This window comes from Petromyzon marinus, chromosome 5 (assembly GCF_048934315.1).
Source record: "Petromyzon marinus isolate PM22_M1 ecotype Great Lakes invasive population chromosome 5, UKy_Petmar_22M1.pri1.0, whole genome shotgun sequence".
Classification (NCBI taxonomy): domain Eukaryota; kingdom Metazoa; phylum Chordata; class Hyperoartia; order Petromyzontiformes; family Petromyzontidae; genus Petromyzon; species Petromyzon marinus.
Window position 1 is genome coordinate 18,827,221 of NC_133671.1, and position 23,707 is coordinate 18,850,927.

The following is a 23,707-nucleotide window of genomic DNA, read 5'->3' on the forward strand; positions in this document are numbered from 1 at the left end:
AAGGGGCATGTTTTCCTTTGCATATCACACTCTCCACCGGCGAGTCTTGTTTTTAGCCGGCCAAGTTGTGCCATTGCACGGGTTGGGGGTTTTGTTTCGTTTGTTACTTTACTTAAATCTCAAATCAAATTCGATACCGTTCCAGTACACTGCATCGTACAAGTACTGCGCGTTCCCATTGTGATCGCCGATCGTAGGATTCCAAACCCCTTGATCCTTCTCTGTTTTGACCGCAGTGGGATTGGGTAGCAAGATTTTAGCTCGTGGTGATACCACAGTGGTGAGATGTTAACCACCTAGCCTGGCATGTAGGTCGTGGGTTCGATCCCAAACCTGACGCCTGCTGTATATTTGGAGTTTGCGTGTCTCTCTCCCCGTGGTCGCGTGGATTTTTCTCCCGGTCCTCCGGTTTTTCCCTCCACGTGATACGTCCACTTCGTTGAGCTATAATTAGTAATAGTCGGGTCGCTTCTGAAAAAATTGTGTGCAACATAAAGCATACATGTTTTATTTTACACTATTCAAGACTCCCACGGTGGTCGGGGTGATGCTTGGATTTCCTTATCAGTTTCGAAAACAAAAAGTCGCATTTGCAGTAAGCACACGGAGATGTAGATGTCGGGTTTGTTTTTTTTTCTTTTTGTTTAATCTCTATAAGTTATCTATAGGCTACGACTATTGTGCTTTCGGAGGTATACAATACAGTGTGAGATAAGATGCCTTCATGGATTGGACTAAATAATAACAGTTTTATAAATGTCCGAAAAGTAACAGCAGGGGAAGCAGTCACTGCACAGTGTATTACAATGTACAAAACCTAAAATATTCTTGTAAAGGTATAGTTATTGTAATAGTTTTGTTAACCAGAACTGTAACAGTACCCGGCAGCGTAACAGTGACAACATGAGGAAGGAAAGGACGACTCTGTTATGACCTTTGACCTCTACCGGGGTCATGCTGCAAAAGTCACCCTGGGCTGTGGGGAGTCAGACAATTGAGGAGGAAATATCCGTGGTTACATAAATATACAGAATACAAAAAACTCATAACGCAGAAAAAATTGAAAAATAAACTGAAATAACACAGTGCAAGTTGTACATGTGGTGACAGATACTCACTGAGGGCACAAGGAAAGGTCCAGAGGGGGGGGGGGGGGGGAGTGGGGCTGGCATTTGAGTGCACGCATGACACATGGCGAGAAAATCCAGCACATTAAAAAAAAATTAAAAATGAATTTTAAAATGTTGGGACCAGTTTAGCGTACGGTTCTGTGCGCGTTGCGCTGTGTACATAAATGTTAAGCAGACGAATCCTGCCAAGTTGCACGAATAAACGATTGGGCTGGAAATCCAGCGACATTCCTACCATCTCTACTACATTGTGTACAAAACAATGGTTCTAAGAACAAAAGACCCCGGCAAAATTTTGTTACAAAGGTTCAAGTGATAATAAAAAGGCTTTAACTTTGTGCGCAGGACTTGCAAAAAGGAAGCATGCGAACCACTGACACCGCCAGCACGCTAGTGAGCGGTTGAGGCATGTCATCGTGTTCATTTTTTGCTCAACTCGGGATGGGAAAACAAATAAAGTCGTGAAAGCACTCTTGTTTTGGAATCCTTCCACGGGAGACAATTCGTAGAGCCTTCAAGACAGTGGCGTAGTTAACCGCACTTGGGCCCGTGGGCCCGCTGGGCCCGGGTGCCAGGTTACATTAGAAGAGGGACATTATGAGGGAGGGATGGGGGGTAGCCCTATTTCACTTCCCTTTCCCAACCACAGAGTGCCCTGCTAACAGCGCACCTACGGGCCCCACCTTCGCTTCAAGACTTCCAGGAAGGTCCCAAAATTTGTACGTGAAGCCAATAACATTTTTTTCCGGTTTAACAAAAAAATAAAGTAAAAAATTAAACGGTCTCGGGTCAACGGCAGCACCCTTCTTCGCTCGGTTCGGTTTCAGAATCGATGCAACGTGGCAGGACTTCTCCGGCATGTGCGAGAGTTTACATTCTTTTGGAAGAGACGTTGAAGGGGGGGGGGGGCGAATGTGGAGAGATAAGCGACGATGGGGCCAAGGGCAATGGGCCCCCCCCCTCTCCCCAGGTCTGGTACCGACGTCCGCCTGGCGTGGCGTATCGAGTGCTCGATGCAAACGGACAAAGAGAAGGGGGGGGGGTAAGAGGCATGCGGAGCGTGTGAGGCTGAGCCAAACCGAACGTGTCGACAGCAAAACAAACGGCAGTGAGGGCAACTGCTACATACATAGAATAAAAACCATACGTACGCAACAGACCAGCGCAAACACACACCATGAGGTAAAGGGACATTCTATGCTCTCTTGTTTGTCAACTCTCTTGCTATTTTCAAATCAGGCCTGAGGTGATGCACTATCATCATCATCGTCGTCGTCGTTGTTGTTGTTGTCTTAGTTATCGTTATTATTGTCAGCAGTAACACGAGGCTTTCAAATAACCGAGTCGCTTTTTTTTTTTTTAAACAAGGACGTACACTTATAAAGAATGATAACGCAAGAGGACAACGAGGAAAATAAGGGCAAAAAAAAACTTCACAGACAGATCGTGTGGACTTCTAAAAAGTATGCGGTGCCTCCTCCAGGGCAAGTGATTTTAGGCCTGGCAGCAGACACGGTTTGCTGCTGTTGTTGTTGTGGTGAGATCCAGAATGCACGTAAAGGAGTGTTAGGACATTTAAGTGCTTTCAGGTTGCCAGTGGCCGTGGCGTGTGTCCGTGCTTCTCGGAGTACAAAAGCTCCCCGCTTTCATCCAAGAGGAGACCGGGAGCGTAGTTTGTTTTGTTGTAATTCCCTCCTGCCCCAACCGCCTCTCACGCCCGATACAGTGAAACTTTTGATAAACCCTCAGCGGGTGATTTTTTTTTCTCTGTTGTATTTCTCTCTCGCTCTCTCGCTCGCTTGCACGCGATTGCACATTAGTGTCTTGTTCACATTAAACAAATGTACAATTATAAGAAAAAAAGAATCCCCGCACTATGTTTTAAAAACACGCAGAGGGAGATCTGTTTTAACAGAAACATTTAAACCTGGCATTTAAAAATCCAGTTTCTGAATTAATTTTTTGTCATTTTTAAAATGTTTTTTTTTACTATTTTTTTACACATTTTATTATTAGCATTATCACTATTCTCATTTTTCTTCATTTTTTTAGAGTCCACTCTTCCTGCACAGTGCATTTTCCTGGTGGCTTCATTTTTCCTTTTCCTTCGGACTTCTTAAAAATCTCATCGGCTGATGCTTTAAAACATTTTCTCGCTGGAGTCTGCTCAGATACAGCTGCTAAAAATGAAGAGAGAGAAAAATAATAATCAGTCCAAATGAAGATCCCAGAGAATAACTCCTCATCTCAAGCTTCGTACACCCTTTGACTGAGACGACGTCTTCAAAAATACAGTAGATTTCTAAACGTTTGTTTGAGACACTGTAGACCTGAGGAATGACAGTGACGCTTCTCTCTCTCTCTCTATCTTTTTACGGTATTTTATTTTTTACGGTGCGTTAATTTAAATAATCGCTCTAGGCCAAATTGTCTTCTTCCAAATTCCACTTCTTGCGCCAGGCTTTAAGCCTAACTTAGGCCCGATTGGAATCCAGCAAAGCACACAGGGCACTGAGGGCATTGGCGTGTGGCCAGTTTGACTAGCGCTTAAAACCTAAGCTTTATTATGTCTTGAGCGCAAGGCATAAAAAAGCACCTCTCTCATTCAAACTCTTTATAGTTTAACGTACAGTATTAATTCCTACGCAATAGCGATTTACGTGCTATAAGTGGTAAGTGCTTGTGAGGAGACGGGGAGAGGTGGGGTGAGAAAAACAGGCACTAAAACAATATCTCGTGGTGTTAGTTCAATGATGCGTAACTTCAAAAATAAAATAAATACTAACAAAAGGAAGGAAAGGAAATGCCTCCTCTGTACGCGAGTGGCATTGTGACCAAACCTGATGCCAAGCAACAATGGGCCCTTTTAGAGAATAAAGGGGAAAAATAAATCCATAAAAACTTTTTACACTTCAAAGATAGAAATCTAACAAGATTCTTGGCAGTTTGCCTTCTCTGTATCTATAAGATTACCCTTGGTATTATTAATGTTATTATTTATGTTACAGATGGCTTGGCCATGTTACTTTTCACAAGTGATTGTTGAACTACATTGACTAAGTGCTTCTAAATGCCAGCTTCTCAACAGTACACTTCAAAAGACCCCAGTTCAGAGGGACTCCACACACCCCTGTGTGTGGAGCAGTTTAAAAATACAAATTCAAAGATTCAAAGGTCCTGATCAAAGTCATTTCCTGCAGTATGTTGTCTCTCACAACTATAACGTTAAGTGCACCACAGCATTTTCCATAAAAATGAGTGACCCTACAGACGCCATATACCACACGTTCTGTGAAGATGTGGCCTCGCCAAATCAACGGTGGACTGACTTTCAGGTAGTATGCAGTTTTCTCCACAGCGGTTATATTTTTGTTACTTCGGTTGTTACATTACATCTTGCTTGTCTCGTTTGTAGTTTTACTTCTCTTCTCCTTTTGTGGTAGGGGTGGTTTATTGTTTTTTTTTCTAAACGCAGCCTGACACCGGGGCCTCGCAGTATTGTCATTTTAAAATAACAAAAGTTAAAATTCCCAGTCGGGGGAGTCTTCCTTGCTCGCCGCTTTTTCCAGTCGGTTGATGATGCTGTTCAGATTGGCCGCCTTCACTTCGTCTCGCCGTAGCCGCCGGCCTTCCTTCCTCGGTTTGCCGATGACGATCTCGGGCGTCTGCGCGGTCGGGCTGGATCCCTGGACGGCCACAGACAAGGGCGGCGACAGGGCGAGGCCCTGCGAGGAGCCAGAGCCCGAAGGCCCGGCCTTGGGAGCCGCCCCGGGTGTTCCCGCTCGATCTCCCGTTGCCCCAGGTGTCGAAGATTGTGGTGGTAGTGGTGGCAGCGGTGGCAACGGCGGCAGCGGCGGCGATAAGGAGCGGCTCCCGCCGGCAGCCTCCTTCGCGGCCAGCTCGCCTACCTCCAGCTTTGGTGAGGACGCAGACGAAGGCGACGAAGACGACGACGAGACCGGATTGCCAAACGGAACGACAGCCTTGGCGGAGGCGTGGGCGATCTCGGGGCTGTGCATGAGCAGAGCCGCGTTGTTCGCCCGTGCCATCAGAAGCTCACTGAAGAAAGTGCTCGACCTTTCTACCGACTGGCCTTTCGCTTCGTCGCCCACCTGAAGTTGATGCTGCTGCTGCGGCTGAAACAGCTGTGGGAGTACGGGACTCGCCCCAGCGATTCTGTCGACTGAAAAGCACAATGACGGTGGCTGCTGAGGTGGCTGCTGTTGCTGCTGCTGCTGTTGCTGCGCCACTCCATCTTCCTCGGACACTTCCTGCTTAATGATGGGCCCCCGCGTGGTGGACGCGTATATGCTGAACGACAGCACGCTCTGGCATCGGCCGCCCGACGACTCGCTCTCGTTCTCCGACTCAGGGCCCTGGCTGCTCTGTGGCCTGCTGGGATTGGGGGCCTCTCCCTCGCCGGGGCCGTCCCGCGTGCTGCCCGACGCTGATGAGGGCTCCTGGCCTGGGCTCGCCTGCTGGATCTCCTCGATGAAGAGCTCGCGGCGAATGCGGGACCTGTGCGGCGATACGGGCAACAGGGAAAAAGTTTTGTCATTAACGCCCGTCCCGTAACCATTTGCGGATTATAATGTTCCCGTCAACCTCACTCAACGACTGCTACACCCGTGTTGACGACTTGGTCTGCCAGACACTGACTAGGGCGTTAGGGTGGCGAGATATTAACTACCTCGTTTGGTATGCAGGAGGTCGTGGGTTCGATCCCGACCATGAAGCTTGCTGCTGTATATTTGGAGTTTGCGTGTTCTCCCAGTGGCCGTGTGGATTTTTCTCCGGGTCCTCCGGTTTATTCCCTCCACATTTAGAAACGTGCATTTAGATTATTTGCCTGCTATAAATTTCCACGTGATAAGCCACATTGTTGAACTATCGTTTGTGGCCAGGTCGCTTCTGTAAATGAGCTATATAGCTCAGTGGGCCTTACCCGGTAAAATAAAAAAAATAGTTTGGTTTAGATTGTTTAGCATCATCCACACTGGATTCAGCCACCACGACCAGGTCACAACATTTCTCTTTCTGTTTCTTCCCTCAACTCCATGCCACCATCTCTTTTGTCAAGTTCAAACAACCTTGCTATATTCAAGAATTACGATCATCATTATCTATTAACACCTCCAAGTTGTGCTGTTTGTTCCTGGCTCCTTGGCAGTTTGGGCCTTTGTTCAGCAAACCGCAGATTCTTGGAATTGCATTGAGAGACGCAGGAAAACATCAACGATATTCAAGCTTTGAGATATCCGGTGATAAATAATGGCTGATGATACGCCGATGATGATGATACACCGACGATGATATGTACCTATTTGGTATTGGCTTAATATTTGCAGGCTCTATAGAGTCTCGACGCGACACAGTGGCCAAAAAAGCAAACAATTCTCGAATTGAAATTTGACCCCGAATCAGGACAACACATTGGATAGCGAGGTGGGCAAATCACTCAAATAAACAAGCGTCAACATCAATAACATCAAAATAATAGATACCTTCGGCTGAGCTGAGATTTCCTTTTGGACTCATTTCACATCATCGCTGTTGTCACTGGCAGACAGCCACCTTGTTGTAATTTCCCCCTCACGCTGGACAGGATGACTAACCGCAACGCGTGGCTACATTCGTCCGGCCTGAACATCGTGCACGGCAGAGTCTAGATGACAAACGGGAGCGCGATGGAAAATAAACTCCCAAGGCTTTGAAATGTGGATTTTTTTTTTTACCACGTAAGGCCCCACTGAGCTATGTATCTCTTTTTCAGAAGTCACCTGGCCACAAATAATAGCTCAACGAAGTGGCCTATCATGTGGAAATTTACAGCAGCCAAATACTCTAAACGCACGTTTCTCTAAATTTGGAGGGAAAAAACGGAGGAACCTGGAGAAAAATCCATGCGACCACGGGGAGGATATGCAAACTTCAACTATACAGGCGTCAGGGTCGCAATCGAACCGACGACCTCCTGCATACCAGGCGAGGGAGTTACTGAGTGGCAGCCAAAGGAGGAAAAACACGCCGGAGAGAATGCCGATCGTGGAGATGCAATGATGAAATCAGTGCGCAGGAGCACGATGAGAATGTATTGGGAACGGCTTGGAGGGGGAGGCCTTCATCCAGCAGTGGATAACACACGCAGAAGAAAACGTTAATATTCTGAGCGTGTTGTTTCGTTTCGGAGCGTTTTGAATGACTGTAGGACTTCAGCTCCGTGTCGCCCGGGACGACGCACGAGATCGGTTGGTAGGGAGGTCACGGCGCCCCCACCCGCCGGTTCGCGTGCGTTAGTGTCTCCGCGTACAAGTCTGCAAGAACACTTTGCCGGCGTGAAGACGGACGGGAGGTGAGCAAGGGGGCGACAAGAAGAGAAAAAGCGATCGATGGCGTCAAGAAATGGAGCTGTCCCAAGACAGAAGGAAGCTTCAGAAGAGCAGAGGCCAGGAGTAGTACGCAGAGATGCGTGGCCTCCGACTAACAATTCACACCCCTCCCTCGGTGATTTGATGAAATGTGATGATTCGGGAGAGCCATTTTTTTGCCGAATAAAAAAATAACAAAAAAAAATCTCGTTTTGTTTTTTTGCCTTCTCGTTTGTGCAGTTTTGTTTGTCCCATGAGCACAAACGTAAAACAAAAAAAAAATGCACGTCATTTTCACGCATGGAAAATAACTGGTTCTTACGAGCAGAAATGAGTACGCATGGATCATGAGCGAAAGACTAAATTCTATTTGAATCGAAACGTTGTCACGTGTGACGATGCTGCGTGACGCGTCCATTACTGTCACACATTTGTACGCTTTCATACAGTCGACCATCGCACACTGGGCGGCCACTCCTTGTCCTCCACTACCCCTGTGGTGTAGAGCTCTATCCACCCATCCATCATCCGTGCTGGTGACACTCTGCCGCCCCTGTTCAAGACCAGGCTCAAGCCCTTCTCTTCTCCTCTATCTACGACTGACTCTGTCCTCACACCAAAATGATATATACATAGCCTGCTTTTGTCACTCACCCCCCCCCCCCAACACCATGATGCAGGTTCCACTGTTTTGTACAGAGCCTCCAAGACGTGGTTGCATTTATCATCATCGTCTGTGAACTATCTACTGCTGGATGAAGGCCCTCCCAAGCTGTTGCCATCTTTCACAGTCTAGGGGACGCAACGGCCCGCCTTGGCTCCTGCAAAGCGAGCCGAGTTTACCATCGATATTGCATTGAAAATTGTGGTTATGGAACATACGTAGGGTGAAAAGCATCGTATTGACCATTGAGAAAAGCAAGTGGGCTCGGGCAAGGACGCGTTGCTCGATGGTTGAGACTAATGAAGGAGCAGCGAAGGGATGGAGCGCGCCCCCCACGAGCGCCTCGATCGTGGAGACGGAGCGACGAAAGTGGCTCGTGTGCGGGCGCTGACCGAGACCGTTACATCGCAGGAAACCGCGAAAGACGACGGCGGTGGCCAGGCGATGCCTTCATCCGGCTGACTGACAGCGGTTGATGATGATGGTGATTGTATATTGTATCGGTTTGATTGAACCACGACAAAGTACAATTCTCAAGCGCACCTCTCCCCCTCTTCCCCGCCACCGACCTGGCAGGGAGCTCCCCACCTGTAGTTGTGGAACCAGTTGATGACGGTGCTGGTGCGGAGACGCAGCTGGGCCGCCAGCACCTCGATGGTCTGCTGCGACGGGTACGGCTCCTGCTCGTAGGCCCGCTTCAACGCCTCCTTCTCCTCGGGCGCCAGCACCACACGCGGCTTCTTGGCCACGACGCCGCCACCGCCACAGCCGCCGCCGCCGCCGCCGCTGCTGCTGCCGCCGCCGCCGCCGATCGAGCCGACGAGCGACGGCGCGGGGCTCCCGGCGGACGGCGCGGGGCTCAGGGGCGGCACCAGGGCGCCGTCGACGTCCATCGCGCCCACGCTGCGCCGCTTGAGGGAGGCTGCGGCGCCAGCGCCGTCCGAGGGAAGATAAACGCACGCGCGGCATGAGTCTACGCTTTACAAGCACGTGGCCGTGAGCTGCATCGATCTCAACATTGCCAAGCAGCGGTTATCGAGGGACACTTGAGGTGGCATTGCCTTGCACTTTTCTGCACCAGACAATTCCACGTGCCTTGCATAAAGGCCTCCGCATACTATGTCAGCCATGGGAGATGTTTGACCATACTTCACCACGCCGGTCAATACGGGTTGGTGAAGTGGGGGTCCAGGACCGGTTCAGATACCGCTGGCCGCTGGCGATGGCTCCGGCTTGGTAAAAAAACTCACGTGGCCAGGGTCGTAGTCGAGTGTGCTAACCACTACACCACCACTCCCCCCTCTACAGCCCCCCGCACCGTGTCTGGGAATCGAACTTATATAGCAATGTGCTCACCCACCACTCAACCTTTTATATATGCAGCAATTGCTCTTGAATTTTTATTATTTAAATTATACGTGTGCATGGTAAAATAAATAGTAAATATTGCATATCGGTGACGCTGACAATATTGGCACATTCCATTAACATAAACGATATTAACTACAAGTCCATGGGCATTATAAAAGATCACTATCTACTGTAGCGATTTACAGACAGAAAACTCAGGAACCATTAGGGACACCTGTCTATAACGCAACCTAATCACCGTCATCATTATTAACAAAACAAATCAAGGCCCCGCGAGACATTAATGGATAACGATGATGAAACGGACACACACAACGACGATGGATGAAGTGCTGCTTGAGATCGGGGTGGGTGGTGATTGGTGGTGGGGGGGGGTTAAAACGTGGCGAATGTTTTCGAGTGCTCAGTTGAATGAGTGGGGTCGTTGCTATTCCGACGAGCTAACACACGGTGGCGCTATCGGCCTGCTGGCCACGTGGAAGGCCCCACACTTCAAGACTGCTTTGCTAAATTCCAGGCGAGCCGATTTCCATTCAGACTCTTGTTGATGTTAATCACGGTTTAGAAGAAGTAGAAAAAATAACACGCGGTTTGATGCAAAAAAATGCAAGTCCATGTTCATTATTCATCTGAAAGCAGCTGCCTGGCACAAAAAATGTTTTAATAAATAAATGAGCCTCCTGCCTTCCTGTAGACACCACTACCCCCCCACCCACCCCCTCATCCTGCACCGACACACCGCTCCCACTCCCCCTCTTCCTGTCTGGCTCTCTCCATCTCCCTCCACCGTCTGCCTACCACTCCTCCTCCCTCACGCTCTCTTCCGCTCTCTCCCCGCTCTCCTTCTCTCTCACTGTCGAGCACGCGACAGTGGGAGCGCCTTGCATTCAGCTAAAGCCATCGAACAAAGGCGGTGGTCACTGCGTCGCCCGGCGCTTTCGGATGCGCTTCTGTGGCCGTCTGGAGTGCTCTTCCTTCCGATATTAGGAAGCCACTGAAGGCTATGCACTTTTAAATCATCATCTAGATTGAAAACTCCCTTCTTTAAGACTGTGTTTTGTGTTTAGTTTGTTGTCCTTCCCCCACACCTCCGATTAGCACGTTTGGCTACGTACGGTGCGAAAGAAGTTCAATATTCATACTTACATAAAGCCCTCAAGGTGCGCCTTTTTTTAAATTACGTTTACCGACCACAGGCTCAAGAGTTCCAAGCGGCCAGCAACAAGCGGCACCGTGGAAGGTATACTAGATAAGAATCAATACGTTTCTGGGATCGAGCAAGGCTGTAAGAACGTGAGAAAAGAGACGATGGGAGGGAATTCCAAAGTGAAGCAGTGTGGGGAACAGAGAGAGCGCTCTGCGTGACCTGCAAGTACGGTGCTTGAGCGCGGTACGGATGAGACGAGACATTCTAGTAGACAGTCCTCAATATGGACGGAGGAATCAATGATCAACGTTCACAGGGAATATAAACTAGGGTAGTTAGCGATAGAAGAGTGATGGGGAGGTGGCTGCTCTCCAGTGAGCGAGCGACCTCCGGTGAGCGAGCGACTGGAGTGAATCAGACAGCACTAGATCAATCAATCAAACATAAAACAAAATATTTTACCAGGTAAGGCCCACTGAGCTTTATAGCTCTTTGTCAGAAGCGACCTGGCTATCAGAAAGTACAGCTCAATGAAGTGGCTTATCACGTGGAAATTTATTGCAGCCAAATACTTCAAATAAAGCTCCAGCCAAATACTCTTAAAGCATGTTTCTACACGAGGGAAAAAACGGAGGACCTGGAGAAAAATCCACGCTACCACGGGGAGAGAGACACGCAAACTCCAAATATAAAGGTATCAGGGTCGGGATCGAACACACGACCTCCTGTATACCAGACGAGGGTAGTTAACATCTCGCCTCCGTGGCGCCCAATCACTGGAACCGTCCACACACGAGCAGGACCACCGCCGACCTCCTGTGTCCGCTCCGCCCTTCTCCCCCTAAACACCGAAACCCAGAGCCTCTCACTTCCGCAGAGAAAACCCCAGCCCGCGGCTCGGGTCGACGTCTCATCGGCCGCGCTGCGCTTGCCTTTCTTCTCCAGGCGCTTCATGTCCCGCAGCCGCTCCACGCTGTGCGGGTCGTTGAGCCACAGCTGCATGCGCACAAACGGCTCGCGGCCCTTCAGGCTCAGCTTATGCCAGGGCTTGGGCCTGGCGAGCAGGTCTGACACGGAGCCCTGCGTCAGGCCCAGCACGCTCTCGCCAAACAGCCGCTGCCCTGTGGTGAGCGACGGCGGCAAAGGGTGGGGGAGGGGGACGGGGGGCGGAGGGGTCAGCAGGTCAACACGGCTATATAAAGAGAGAGCCTCACGGGCGCTTTTGTTTTCCTAAAGCCAGCCAGGTGTGAAGGTGTGGCAGCCGATAAACGGTAATGTCGGTATAACCATTTACGCCAAAACTCTATCCATATTCAAATCTAAAAACTTACTGCGTCCATCGTTAATACTTGCAAGCTTGCCAAAATTTGGAAATTGCAGCGCAAATTACTCAATCGGGATTCTACACGGCAGAAAAAGTCCCCCCCTCTCCCCCCCAGGTCGCTCTTGCAAATGCAACTCTATCCTGTTCTCTTGAGTTCTCACGTGGTTAAATAAAATAAATAAACTACGATGGAGAAACTATCGGCTGATGTTTCAGACAACAGTCCTCCTTCAGACTGAAGGAGGCAACGTTGGTGACGGTCGTGGTGAGCTTCGTGGTCATATGGGCCCTGCCATGTCGCGGGAGAGAGAAACCCCCAGGCTGACAACCTGTAACAGTTGACCCATGCCTGCATGTTCCAACTGGCTGAATCTATTTACATTTCGAGGTGCAAAAATACAATTCTAAAGCAAAACAGTTATTCTGTTAAATAACTTCACGTGTTGTTTTTTTTACCACAAAAACGGGGCATCTGTAACAAAGAGAAATGCGTCGTTGGCATCACTGGAAACAGCCATCGATATCGTGAGTGATGTCACCGGACAGGAATAGCCCTGGGAGTGTCCGAAGTAAGTGTAAACGTCGGACTTTGATGACAGGGCTGTTTTTTTTTTTACGCGATTGCTCGTGGCTATCAGCACCCGAGGCAAGCGGCAACCCAGAACTTAAGAGGCGCTCGGCACAGTGTCAGTCTTACGGTTGCCTTCAAAACCGCCGACACATTCCAGGGTACAAAATAGCGCGGCAATTCAACCGCCGCTCCCAACAAAACAAAACACACGTGAGCCGTCCCCCTTGGTGAAAAGCTGTTACACTGTAAGCGAAACTGCATTGGGATCTGTACGTGCGGCCTCTAAATATTCACGCCGCAAGCTGCCGCTCTCGCCGCGTATGCCCACAAGAAAACGGCACGCAAAGCAGGCCATAACTATTCCGCCATCCCTCCGGTGTCGCCACCTCCGTTAAATTTCTCACACATTTTTGCGAGTTACCCAACATCCCCGTATCCCCCCCCCCCCCCCCTCCACCCGTTCCCCGGCCTTCCCGCCCTGGGCGCGGGCGCGCGTTGCGCTGCGTAGTTTGCCTTAATGGGACGCGTGGGTATTGGGGATCCGCTAGCAGCCGCTGCGTCGGTCCGGTCCACACGGGCGCACGCGCTCCGGCACGCTTCGTTCCCATCGTGGAAACCAACGTCGCGATACGGTTGGTTGGTTAACAAACAAAAAAAACCCATCACCATCAAGTGCGGGGGTGTGCGCGGAGACGCTGCTGGTGTCGACATTCCTTTGCGATGTTCCGATGGTAAAATGTCAAAGTTTGTCAAACGGTCCACTCGACCACGGTGCTCTGCTATTCGCAGCCTTTCTTGTTCTTAATCCACCCGCTTAACAAAGGACTCCCGGCGCTACGTCAGTCACGGGGGGGGTTGTGTGACCATACTTCTCTGTGCTGGCGCCACGGTGGCGAGATGTTAACTACCTCGCCTGGTATCCAGGAGGTCGTGGGTTCAATCCTGACGTCTGTATATTTGGAATTTGCATGTTCTCCCCGTGGTTGCGTGGATTCTTCTCCGGGTCCTCCGGTTTTTCCCTCTGCATTTAGAATCAACGTGCATTTCGAGTATTTGGCCGCTATACATTTCCACGTGATAAGCCACTTCGTTGAGCTTTCATTTGTGGCTAGGTCGCTTCTGAAAAAGAGCCATACAGCTCAGTGGGCCTTACCTGGTGAAACTAAAAAAACTGTTTAAAATGGCTTTTAAAGGTGTGTGAAGGGCCCAGGAATGGTTGGGATATTTTTTTCACCACTGATGTTCACCATTGGCCGGCAATCGAGAGGCAGGCCGCAAGATTCGTTGGGCAGCGCACGAATCAATGCACCACACCGCTCGACAACGCTCCTCGTACGCGGATTGCGATTGTTTCCCTGACGTTCTGAAGTGAACTCCTTTCCAATCAAGACTCAATGAATACTTGGTTTCATTGGGTGGACAGTATGAATATAAATGCTTTTAGACCATCTCAACACTTCGTCCCAACATTAAATCTTACTTGAAAGCTTAGTTTACATTTTAAGCCTAAGATTGCCGAGTTAAACTTTAGATTTTAGTTTTATCTGCATAATGCATTTTGTTTTGTAATCTTAGTCACAACAGCAGAGGCATGATGACGCATCAGCTCATCGATGCGTACCGATTCTTTAAGCTCATGATATATACCTTGAATCTCGCATACATGATTGTTTCTGATTTGTGCGTGTTGTATTTATCAGGCTCATGCGACCCATCCAGCTACACGTGCCTTCTGTGCCCACTGCACTCACCACATTTATTTTCACAAAATCAACCGGTGAATTGAATCGCAACCATGAACTGTGACGATTCATCAAATCACGGGAAATCGTAGCACCTCCACTCAACCGGCTGTCACAACTAGGTGGACAGCCCTTTTGTCAACCCACCGCTTGACAAGGACTTCCCCACGGACGTGGGGCTCGTCGTGCGGTTTGTTTGGCCATACTTCACCACACTAGTCAGTGGCGGGTTGGCAAAATGGCAACACGCTGCCATCTACTTTCGTGGAAACGTTTACGAATGAACGATGAACGTCGCACACCCTCTACTGCGACGGAACCATCGAAGGGTGTCCCGTTAATTTCCGTGTCGCGCTTTCGCTGCCGTGCCGCGTTGCTCGCCCCGCGCTCCTCCTCCTCCTCTCCAACCTCACCGAGGTTGTTGTCTGTCAGCACCTCCTTGACCTTCTTGGTAATGGCGTACGTGTCCAACTCTGGCGAGATCGCCACCAGCTCCTGGATGCTGAGAGCCGATTGGCCGAAGGAAGGCCCCCGGGGCTGCCCGACGTGCTGCTCGTCGTGCCCGCCGCCACCGCCACCGTCACGGCCCGGGAGCGTGGCGCTGTCCGTCGCCGTGGAGATAGGCTCCGTTGCCGGGACGATGGGGTCTGGGAGGCTGCGCACCGACTCGCCGGGGCTGGGTACCGGCGATGGGGAAGGGCTGCACCCGTCCATGTCACCGCTGGGGTCTCCTGGTGGGGGGGCGGCACAGGGGGGCACGTGCACGATGCCGAATTAGCGGTGGTCAGAGTTGGCCGCGTAGCGGGTTGGGAGGCGTTTGGGAAGGAACGTAACAATACACAGATTCGTTGATTAATATTGATTCCGTTATAGTAAAGTAATACACCAGTGGTGTAGCTGTCGAGGGTGCAGGTGGTGCAACTGCACCGAGGCCCATGGACTGGATGGACCCAGGTGCCAGGCTATTAAAAAGAGGGCAATTGGCTTAAGACAGGGGGCCCCATTTCACTCCTTGTACCAGGGCCCATGACATCCACGCTATGCCACTGGACAACAGGATTTAAAAGAAAAAAACAGAATATCGGATTGTGATTTTACCAAAACACAGTCAAGACCCACGATGGCACGAATGTTTCTGGGCGTTGGACGCAGAGGAAAAGCTCGAAAATCCCAAAATGGATCACGAGCGGCTGCGGTGGATTGTGAGTAAAATAACAAATGAACAGGCATTAGATTTATTTCACCACAGCGAAATAAAATTACATTTTATTCCATCAGCCTATGGCCTTTCTGGACCAATGTTTCCCAGGCCGCACTCTTTTTGATGAGACTTAGAAAGTCAAAAACAAAGGAAGGTTCTTGCCCGATTAAAGCTAAACGTTCCTGAAAAACATTGGTCCTTAAGGGCCATCCACACGGGCCGATGGACTAAAACGTTTTTATTTACGTAGACGAAACAAAGCCCTGTTTGTTTATTTACCGTACTGGAAAAAAAACCCCATTTGTTGTCGTGGCTACCAGTTTAATGAATGTGTGCGAGAGGCCAATGTAGATCCCACGCCTCATTAGAAGGTGTTTTTATTTGTGTCGCCCTCGCTCACGGGCAGCTGCGGCGGCCGATGACGTTCATGGCCCTTGGCGACGCGGGCACGAGATGCCCGTTTACGACGGTGGCGAAGGAGGGGAGGCTTTGGCGCACTTGACGCAGCAAAGGGGTGCCACGGGGGCGAGATGTTAACTATCTCGCCTGGTATACAGAAGGTCTTGGGTTCGATCCAGACCCTGACGATGCGACGCTCTCCCCGTGATTGTGTGGATCATCCTCCGTGTCCTCCGGTTTTTCCCTCCACATTTAGAAACGTGCGTTTGGAGCATTTGGCCGCTATACATTTCCACATGATAAGCCACTTCGGTGAGCTGTCATTTGTGGCCATGTCGTTTCTGAAAAAGAGCTATACTGTATAGCTCAGTGGGCCTTACCTGGTAAAATAAAAAATAGTTTAATAGTTTTTTTAGTTTAAAAGACACGGGCTTCTTGTTGTATTATCATTATTTTGTATCACGTTTTTTTGCACTAAAAAAGCCTCGCAAAAGTCTCAACTCTCTTCCAGGACGGTCCTGATGTTTTTTCCAGTGGCGGGGGGGGGGGGGCGATAACTCAAATCCCAATTTGAGTGATTTGCAAGCACGTGTTACATTGTTTGTGTGTTTTTTTTCTTTCTATGGGAGAACAGGGGGAGAAATACGCAAACTCCGTACAGAAAGGTGCGCAGGGTCAGGAATTGAACCCAGGGCCATTCTTGCTGTTAGGCACGAGTGTTACACCGTTGCACCACCCCTGCCACCAAACTTGTAAACAACGTACGTTTAACTACTTTCGCACCGTACGTAGCCAACCGTGCTAATCGGAGGTGCGGGGGAAGAACAACAAACTAAACGTAACATTTTTAAAGAAATCAGTTTTCGATCAAGCCAACAAATCACCATCAGGGGCTTCGCACTGCCACGTGGATGGAGCAGTTGTGGCCTGACGGTACAAAAGGAGTACTTGAAAGAGAGGCAAAAAACGTAGGCGCACAAGAAGTGACCACCATGGCCCAAGGAAAGGGGGAAGATGTTCGACCAGCCTCGTCGTCAGCTGCCATGTGACGACCGATGGAAGAGATGAGAGGGAGAGAGAAGGAGACGGAGGTGGGCGACAGCCGTGAAAGAATGGCTTTTACGTCTGCTGGTGTCTTAACGAAGAAAAAAAACCACTGAAAAGCAGAGTTCAATAAACACACAATTGTAAACGCCACCAACCTTGAGAGTTCATAACCATAAAAAGTCAAGCAAAAACATCTGAAAGTTTATGACAGTTTATTTCATTTGTCAACCTCCCCCCCCTTTTTTTAAAATATATATACGCTGCAAATTACCGTGCACGTTGATACGCTGAAAATAACAAAGCCCTGCTGTGCGGTCGTGAGAGAACGTCTGGCCCCGGTTGGAGGCTGTAGCGGGCATCCCAATAATTGGGGGTTTATACAGGGGGGTTGATTTCATCACCCAGGGGGTTATGTACCCCCCCCCTACCCGCACCCAATGTAATTAACCGTAATCAATTCCCTGCTGCACCCCCCCCCACCTCTTCCCTCCGCGCTACCCCTCCTCTTCCAGCTGCCTACATCTTAAAGCGTTTGTTCAACCATATTTTTTCCTTTTTTTATCAATCGTTAAGATTTTTTGTTGTCGGGCCCCGGTTCCAGTATGTGCCGCCGGGTGACGTTTTCAGCTGCATGGGTGGCGGAATTCCTCGGCGCGCTGCACGGCGAGCGAGAGAGTATAATCCCGCAGACTTAATTTCACTAGCCCCCCCCTACCACCACCACCACATCGAAAAAATATTTCAAACAAGAGCCATTATGCAAGTCTCATCTTATTTACATTTAAAACCGAATCAAGTTGTGGTTGGGCTTGGGCCGCCCGGCAAAACCCATAATCTAGCGATAATTTAATTTTCTTCTATGCTACATTTGACTTGCTGAATTCATTTTGAAGTTTAACTTTAGCCAAACAAGCAATTAGCTACGTTCGGATACGGAATTACCGCCACTTTATGTTCGTACCTCCTTCCCATCTCTCCTTTATTTTATTTAATATATACGCATTCCCCTCCCCCACCTCCCCCTTCCCTGCTGCTGCTGCTTTTAAACTTATAAATACTCGAAGCCTGTAACACAAAACACATTTGGAAAGCCGGAAATCGGGAAGACCAATTTTATTAAAAGTTACACCCATTAAAAAAAAGAAACGAATGTTACAGTAGCGTCGGTTACAAGCGGCTCATTGAGTTCGGGGATGGCTGGGAGAGAGACGCTCACAGCTGTTACCGATTACCAGCAATAATCTGCGTGGCAGCCCTCATTGATATCTGATTGGCGGACCAGAGGGTTTTTCGATAGTTAAAAGGGCCACATTAATAAGCGAATTAGAGCTAATCAGACCGTGTATTTATACAGGAATAAGGAGGCCTGTTTCTGCTGGCGGGTCCCAGGGGTGGCTGGGGGAGAGATGGAGTTGGGACAGTGGTGGTGGGGGGTGCGGACATGGGTGGTAGCTGGGTTGAGCGCAGCAACTCTTTGGCAACTCGTACATGTTGTCCGTGGCTGTTTACGCTCAACCTGGCTTTTGGTTTGCTTGGTCGGGTCGGCGTTTCAACTCACGACCCTGACCTCCGCAGGGTTCCAACTCGCCACAGTGACCTCCGCAACGTTTTCCCCGAGTGACCTGTAGCTCTCTCTCCCTCCCTCTCCTTGTGCACACTCACACACCGCTTCCCTCTGGGCACTCTCACACTGCGTCCCGTCCCCCTCTCTCTTGGCCTACAAAACGGATCACCCTAAATGCACCCCACCACTCTTCGTCGCATCCTGGAAGGCCAAGCGGGGTTTTCGATCCAAGCATGTGTGTGTGTGTAGCTCGGGCCGCGTGGTGGCCAGAAGACGGCAGCACTGCGACGCCGTTCTTCGATCTATCCGTGCGAAGCGTTTGAGTTTATTACCCACTCGTACGTGTGGCCTTCCTCCCACACACAAAGCCATACAGCGCATTACACGAATTGGCTAAATGTCGCAACACGGGACCCCACTGAAAATGAGTTCTCGAGATTCGACGAGGCTTTTCCGGGTAAATAAAGTACATTTCACCATCATTATTATTGTTAATGTTACAATCGAAATACATTTGCTGACGAGGGGGGCCCGCAACCCAAAGGTTTGTGACGGCCGCTACGGCAGGCGACCGTTGGCGGGAGGGGGGAGGCCACCACCCACGGGGGCCTCGGGGGGGGGGGGGTCACGCGCTGTGGCCACGTGAGCCGGCCCCAACCCACAGGCACAGAGGCCCACACAGCGGCACGCACGCACGCACGCTTCCTCCCTCCCGTTCGGCGCGACCGGCACACAAGCTTCGGCGCTGTGGACAGTGCGGGCGCGTTTTCATTTTCACTTCACACTACACATCACGCCACACTCACGGTTCATTAAACCGGGGTGCTTAACCCTTGCTGAATTCACAGTTCCTCCCCAGTTTTCGCTGCACCTCGGACGGCCTCTGGGTTTTTTGTTGATCTTCTTCTTCTGGTACAAGCACCGTTTCATGTCGTTACGAACGTCGTCGCCACGTTCCAATTTTTGCCTCGAGCGCCCGACCCAACTCTCCGGCCCCAGCCGCCGTCCCTTCTTCTCCTTATTATTTCAACCCCCGATGAAAGACAAAAAAACAAAACGAGATAATTGTTGCCGTCCTTATTGTTATAGCGTTGATGTTGTTGTTGTATAGCTATTGTGATTTAGACGAATTTTCCACAGCAGAAGTAATTGCTGTGAGCGGCGCGGCTCGAAGGATAATCTTGTTAAAAATAAATGATGCATGGGAGGGCCTTCGCTTCGCCGTGTTTTGTAAACAGGGGTATTTCAGAGCTTCGGGGTCACTGTAACCCCTCGCGATAAATGTTGTCTCAAGCCGCCAAAAGGAAATCTGAATTAAACATCACGCATTGTGCCCGAGCGGAGCCTTGGAAGTTTATTTCGCGAGCCGCTCCTCGCTTATTCTCTTCTTTAATCTAGAAGCGGACAACTTTTGCAACACACAGTGGCCCTTTCGGCACAGTAAAATAAAGACAAACATGACGGGCCTGTGCTACAAATAGAATTAACCCCTTCATAACGATTTAATCCTCAACAAAATCGCAATGCATGAGTTTCAGCCACAGGTTTTTTTTTTTCCACCTAAGTCACAGGCCATCGTCAATACCGTTGAGTTCCCGTTTCCTTCTGGTTAAGGATGAGCTCTCCGCCCTGCAACTGTGACATTTACAGGAATTCTATTCAATTCTTGTGTATGGGAGCAATATGTTTGGGTGATAAATGCCAATGTCGAGGTCTGCTGTCCACGACGAGAGAGCTTCAGGAGATAGTTTGTGTAGTTTTTTGCTATGCCTGCTCCATTGAAGAAGCGCACACAAGAGTGGTTTACTGTACAATCCATTACCGGAGTAAAGCGACATGACTGATGGGCAAACTCTCAGGCTGGCAAATTAAGTTATCTCATCGCGTTGATTTCTGGTCAAAAATTCTCGCGGAACGAGATAGGATGACCGCAAATGCATTCCCCTACGTGTGAATCATACGTTGGTGCAGGTGCAATAATATCTCAAAACTGTCTGCTTCGCTGGATAAACAAACTGTGCGGGAGTAGGAGTGTTTTGTGGGTTTTCTCCGGGCACTCTCATTTCCCCCCGTGTATTATACCTAAAAAAAAATAAACACTGGGAATAAATTAATGGAATGAGAGTAAGAGGCTTTTGGATACTTTAAACAACACACTGCACAAAAAGGTCCCGGACCATCGTTCAAGCCTTCAGTTCTTCGAAGAGAAACTGAATAAAGATGACTGGCTCTTTCCTGGAAAATTAAGAACCTCAACAAGAACAACAACGGCAGCACTACCTCGGCCACAGCTTCTGCCCACGGCCGAGGAGAATATGGGGTGGACATCACTTGACCGCCTGGTTGGTAATTCATCACTCAGAGCCTCATCACAGGAGCAGCGGCCACGGGCCAACGTCACTCTGGCAAAACGAGATCAATCGCCCTGTTGCCATCCTGGGTAAGCGAAACAAACTGGAAACGTTTTAAGCCGACAACATTATGGGTCATGGATCTCTGCACGTTTCAGGATGTGGGGGGTGGTGGGGGGCGAGGGGGAGGAGGTGGGGGGGGGAAAGGTGGCAGCGCCAGGCGGCGCCGCGGTACGACCGATAAGAGGCCACTTGTCACGCGGCCCCCGAAAGAGAACCCGCGGTGTCCCGCGTGGCACTGCTGTGCTCACCAAACGCCGATAGCTGCGGCCTTCCACCATCCGAGCTCCGCCAGCTCCCGCACGCCCCCCCCCCCCCCACCAGCTACCCCCACTCCCCCCCAGCACCCCCCACCAACGCCGCCGGCACTTCCTCGCCAAACATCCAAGATCACGTTTAGAAAACTACCGGCCGCTGCGACGTCGGTCTGGCAAAATATTTACGCTGAAAAACGCTTTGATGTTAAGAGCGGGAATTAAAAACACGTGTGCGGAAGATGAAGAAGTAGAGGAGGGGGGGGGGGATTAATTAATTATATATATTTTAAAGCTCTCCGCTTTAACGATTTAATTCTTTGTAGTTTGGCCTCACAAGAGCGCGGCAGCGTCACTTTGGCGGAGCTTTTTTTCGTTTTCAAGGACAGGGCACGACACGCAGCAGGCCCGCGCCTGTGCGCTCGTGCCAGGCCAACAAAAAATATCCCACCCCCCCCCCCGTCAGTCAGCAAGGTCCCCGCGGAAGCCACGATGCGCCCACGCTAATTCTGACGCCCGCCCCCTTTGACGCGGCCGCACGGCGCGTACCCACATAGGCTTCAAGCCAGATTTAACATTTTTTTTAACGTGAAGATGCACTTGTTACATCGCGTACATGTTTACGTGTCGCGGCAATATTAACGATGGAGAGTGGCCACGGTGGTGGTGGGGGGGATGATGATAATACGTTGACTAACAGCCGGCCAATATCCGTCAATGTTATCCGAACGATGCCAAGCCTCTGCAGAAGCGTACGTTGGCTTCACTGTCCCGGAACAGACGCATGGGTCCCACGAGATTGATTCTTCGATCCTCCGTTGAACGATCCCAGACCAGGTCCCGATGCTTCGCGTTTAACGATGCACGCGCGGGGGGTCCAACCGCGCACATACGCGATGCAAACCTCGCGCGTGTCTTCCCCCCCCCATGCCCCCCGCCGCCGACGTTATTCCAAATGTGCATCGCCAAACAAGATGACTCTCGCTCATAACGACAGTAGGCTCTCGCTTGTAACGCGGAAGGCGCCCCGTCGTAACGCGGAAGGTTTCTTGAGCTGCGCGGCTGAGCGGTACAGTAACGCGGAATGATACAGTATGTGGCGGTGTAATTTCATCTCAATTCTTTGTACCGCCGTGGGATCACTGCAGGCTGAGTTTACAGCGCAAACGTGAGTCAATAACACAGTTATTCCTCGCTTAACGATTTTTGTCGCTTGATGCAGCTCTGCTCGGGAACGCATCTACCGCATCAAACGAGAGGTTACTGCACTTGCGAAATCATGCCACTGAAAACAGCATTTTTGTCGCAAGATAACCAAACCGTAGGACAAAATCGAGAGAGAGAAAAAAGACAACACATTTGTTTTGTGGCAGCGTTCGGTAACATTCCTAACTTGAGAACCCAAGATTCTCGGCGGTGCCCGGGTCAACCTCGCACAGTCGCCTCAAATCTCGTGAACATTGTGAGATTGGGCCGGGGGGGGGGGGGGAGGCGATTTAGGGGGCAGGTGCATGGAGGAGGGGCGAAGGAGGAGAGGGGACGAGTGATGGAGTTGAGGGGAGGGAGAGGAGGAGATTCAGTGATGGAGGGAGCAAGTGAGTGGAGCGAGTGAGTGGAGGCAGTGATGGAGGGCAGGCTAAGAGACCCACCTTGGCTGGCCGGGGAGGCTTGTGAGTTTGTGCTTGAGCCCAGCTCGTTGTGAAGCCACAACTGCATGCGGATGAACGGCTCCCGTCCCTTCTGCGTCAGCTTCCCCCAGGGCTTCGGGCGAGACAGCATGTCGCTCACGCTGCCCTGAGAGAGACCCAGCACCTGGCAGTGCAGGGCGCACGCAGAAAAAAAAAACACAAATTACGTTCCCCCGTTCGGCCTTACGGTGCGGCGTTGGGTTTCGGCGAGCACGCGCCGGGAGGCACCGGGTGAGGCCGGCACAACGCACGTTCCGCCACCCGTGGTGATGCCAACACCATACTTTACCAGGTACCCTTACGCGCGTGATGGAGAGGACAAACGAAAATAACTGTCCCGACTGGCGGAAACAAAGAGATTAATTTGTTGGATGTAGGAAAATTATTAACCCTTTCCCGTTCCGAAATGTCTGCAAGTTGCAGGGTAGGTGTCCCGTTCACCGCTGAATCTCGGAACGCGCGAGCGCCTCAGTGTTCATTTTATTTAGAGAGGCGTAGCAGCGCCGCTGTTTTTTAAAGAAGACGTACGTCATCGGAATGGGAAAGGCTTAAAAGACAGATCGGAATCAAACGGACGAAAGAGAGAGGCGAGCGAGGGCAGATGATGGAGCTTCTGAATCTTCCAGCAGCACCAAAGGTGCTGCTGGAGAAGAATCGTGTCGGAGCGGGTCGGTGAGGCCGAAGCCCAGGACCGGATCGGATGTCGCTCGCCACCGACGTTAGCCGCGACCAATAAATCGAGCTCGACTGAGCAGGGTTCATGGTGCAGCACCACCCGCTCCTCCTCCCCACCCACATGCCGAGAGTGCTTAAAAACATTCTTACG

At 50.4% G+C, this 23,707-nt stretch overlaps 1 protein-coding gene across 15 annotated transcripts in view; it reads right to left on the reverse strand.

The window, feature by feature from the left end:
- Positions 1-480: 480 nt before the first annotated feature.
- Positions 481-23,707, reverse strand: part of LOC116939177 (homeobox protein cut-like 1) — a 203,509-nt gene continuing 180,282 nt past the window's right edge. For all 15 annotated transcript variants that reach the window (XM_032947256.2, XM_032947255.2, XM_032947252.2 and 12 more), the window contains 5 exons: positions 22,843-23,005; positions 14,731-15,048; positions 11,613-11,801; positions 8,751-9,084; positions 481-5,648 (listed from right to left, as the gene is read on the reverse strand). In XM_032947256.2, coding sequence (XP_032803147.2) covers positions 4,652-5,648; positions 8,751-9,084; positions 11,613-11,801; positions 14,731-15,048; positions 22,843-23,005 — 2,001 coding nt within the window. In that variant the 3' untranslated portion in view covers positions 481-4,651. The remainder of the gene's footprint in view (positions 5,649-8,750; positions 9,085-11,612; positions 11,802-14,730; positions 15,049-22,842; positions 23,006-23,707) is intronic.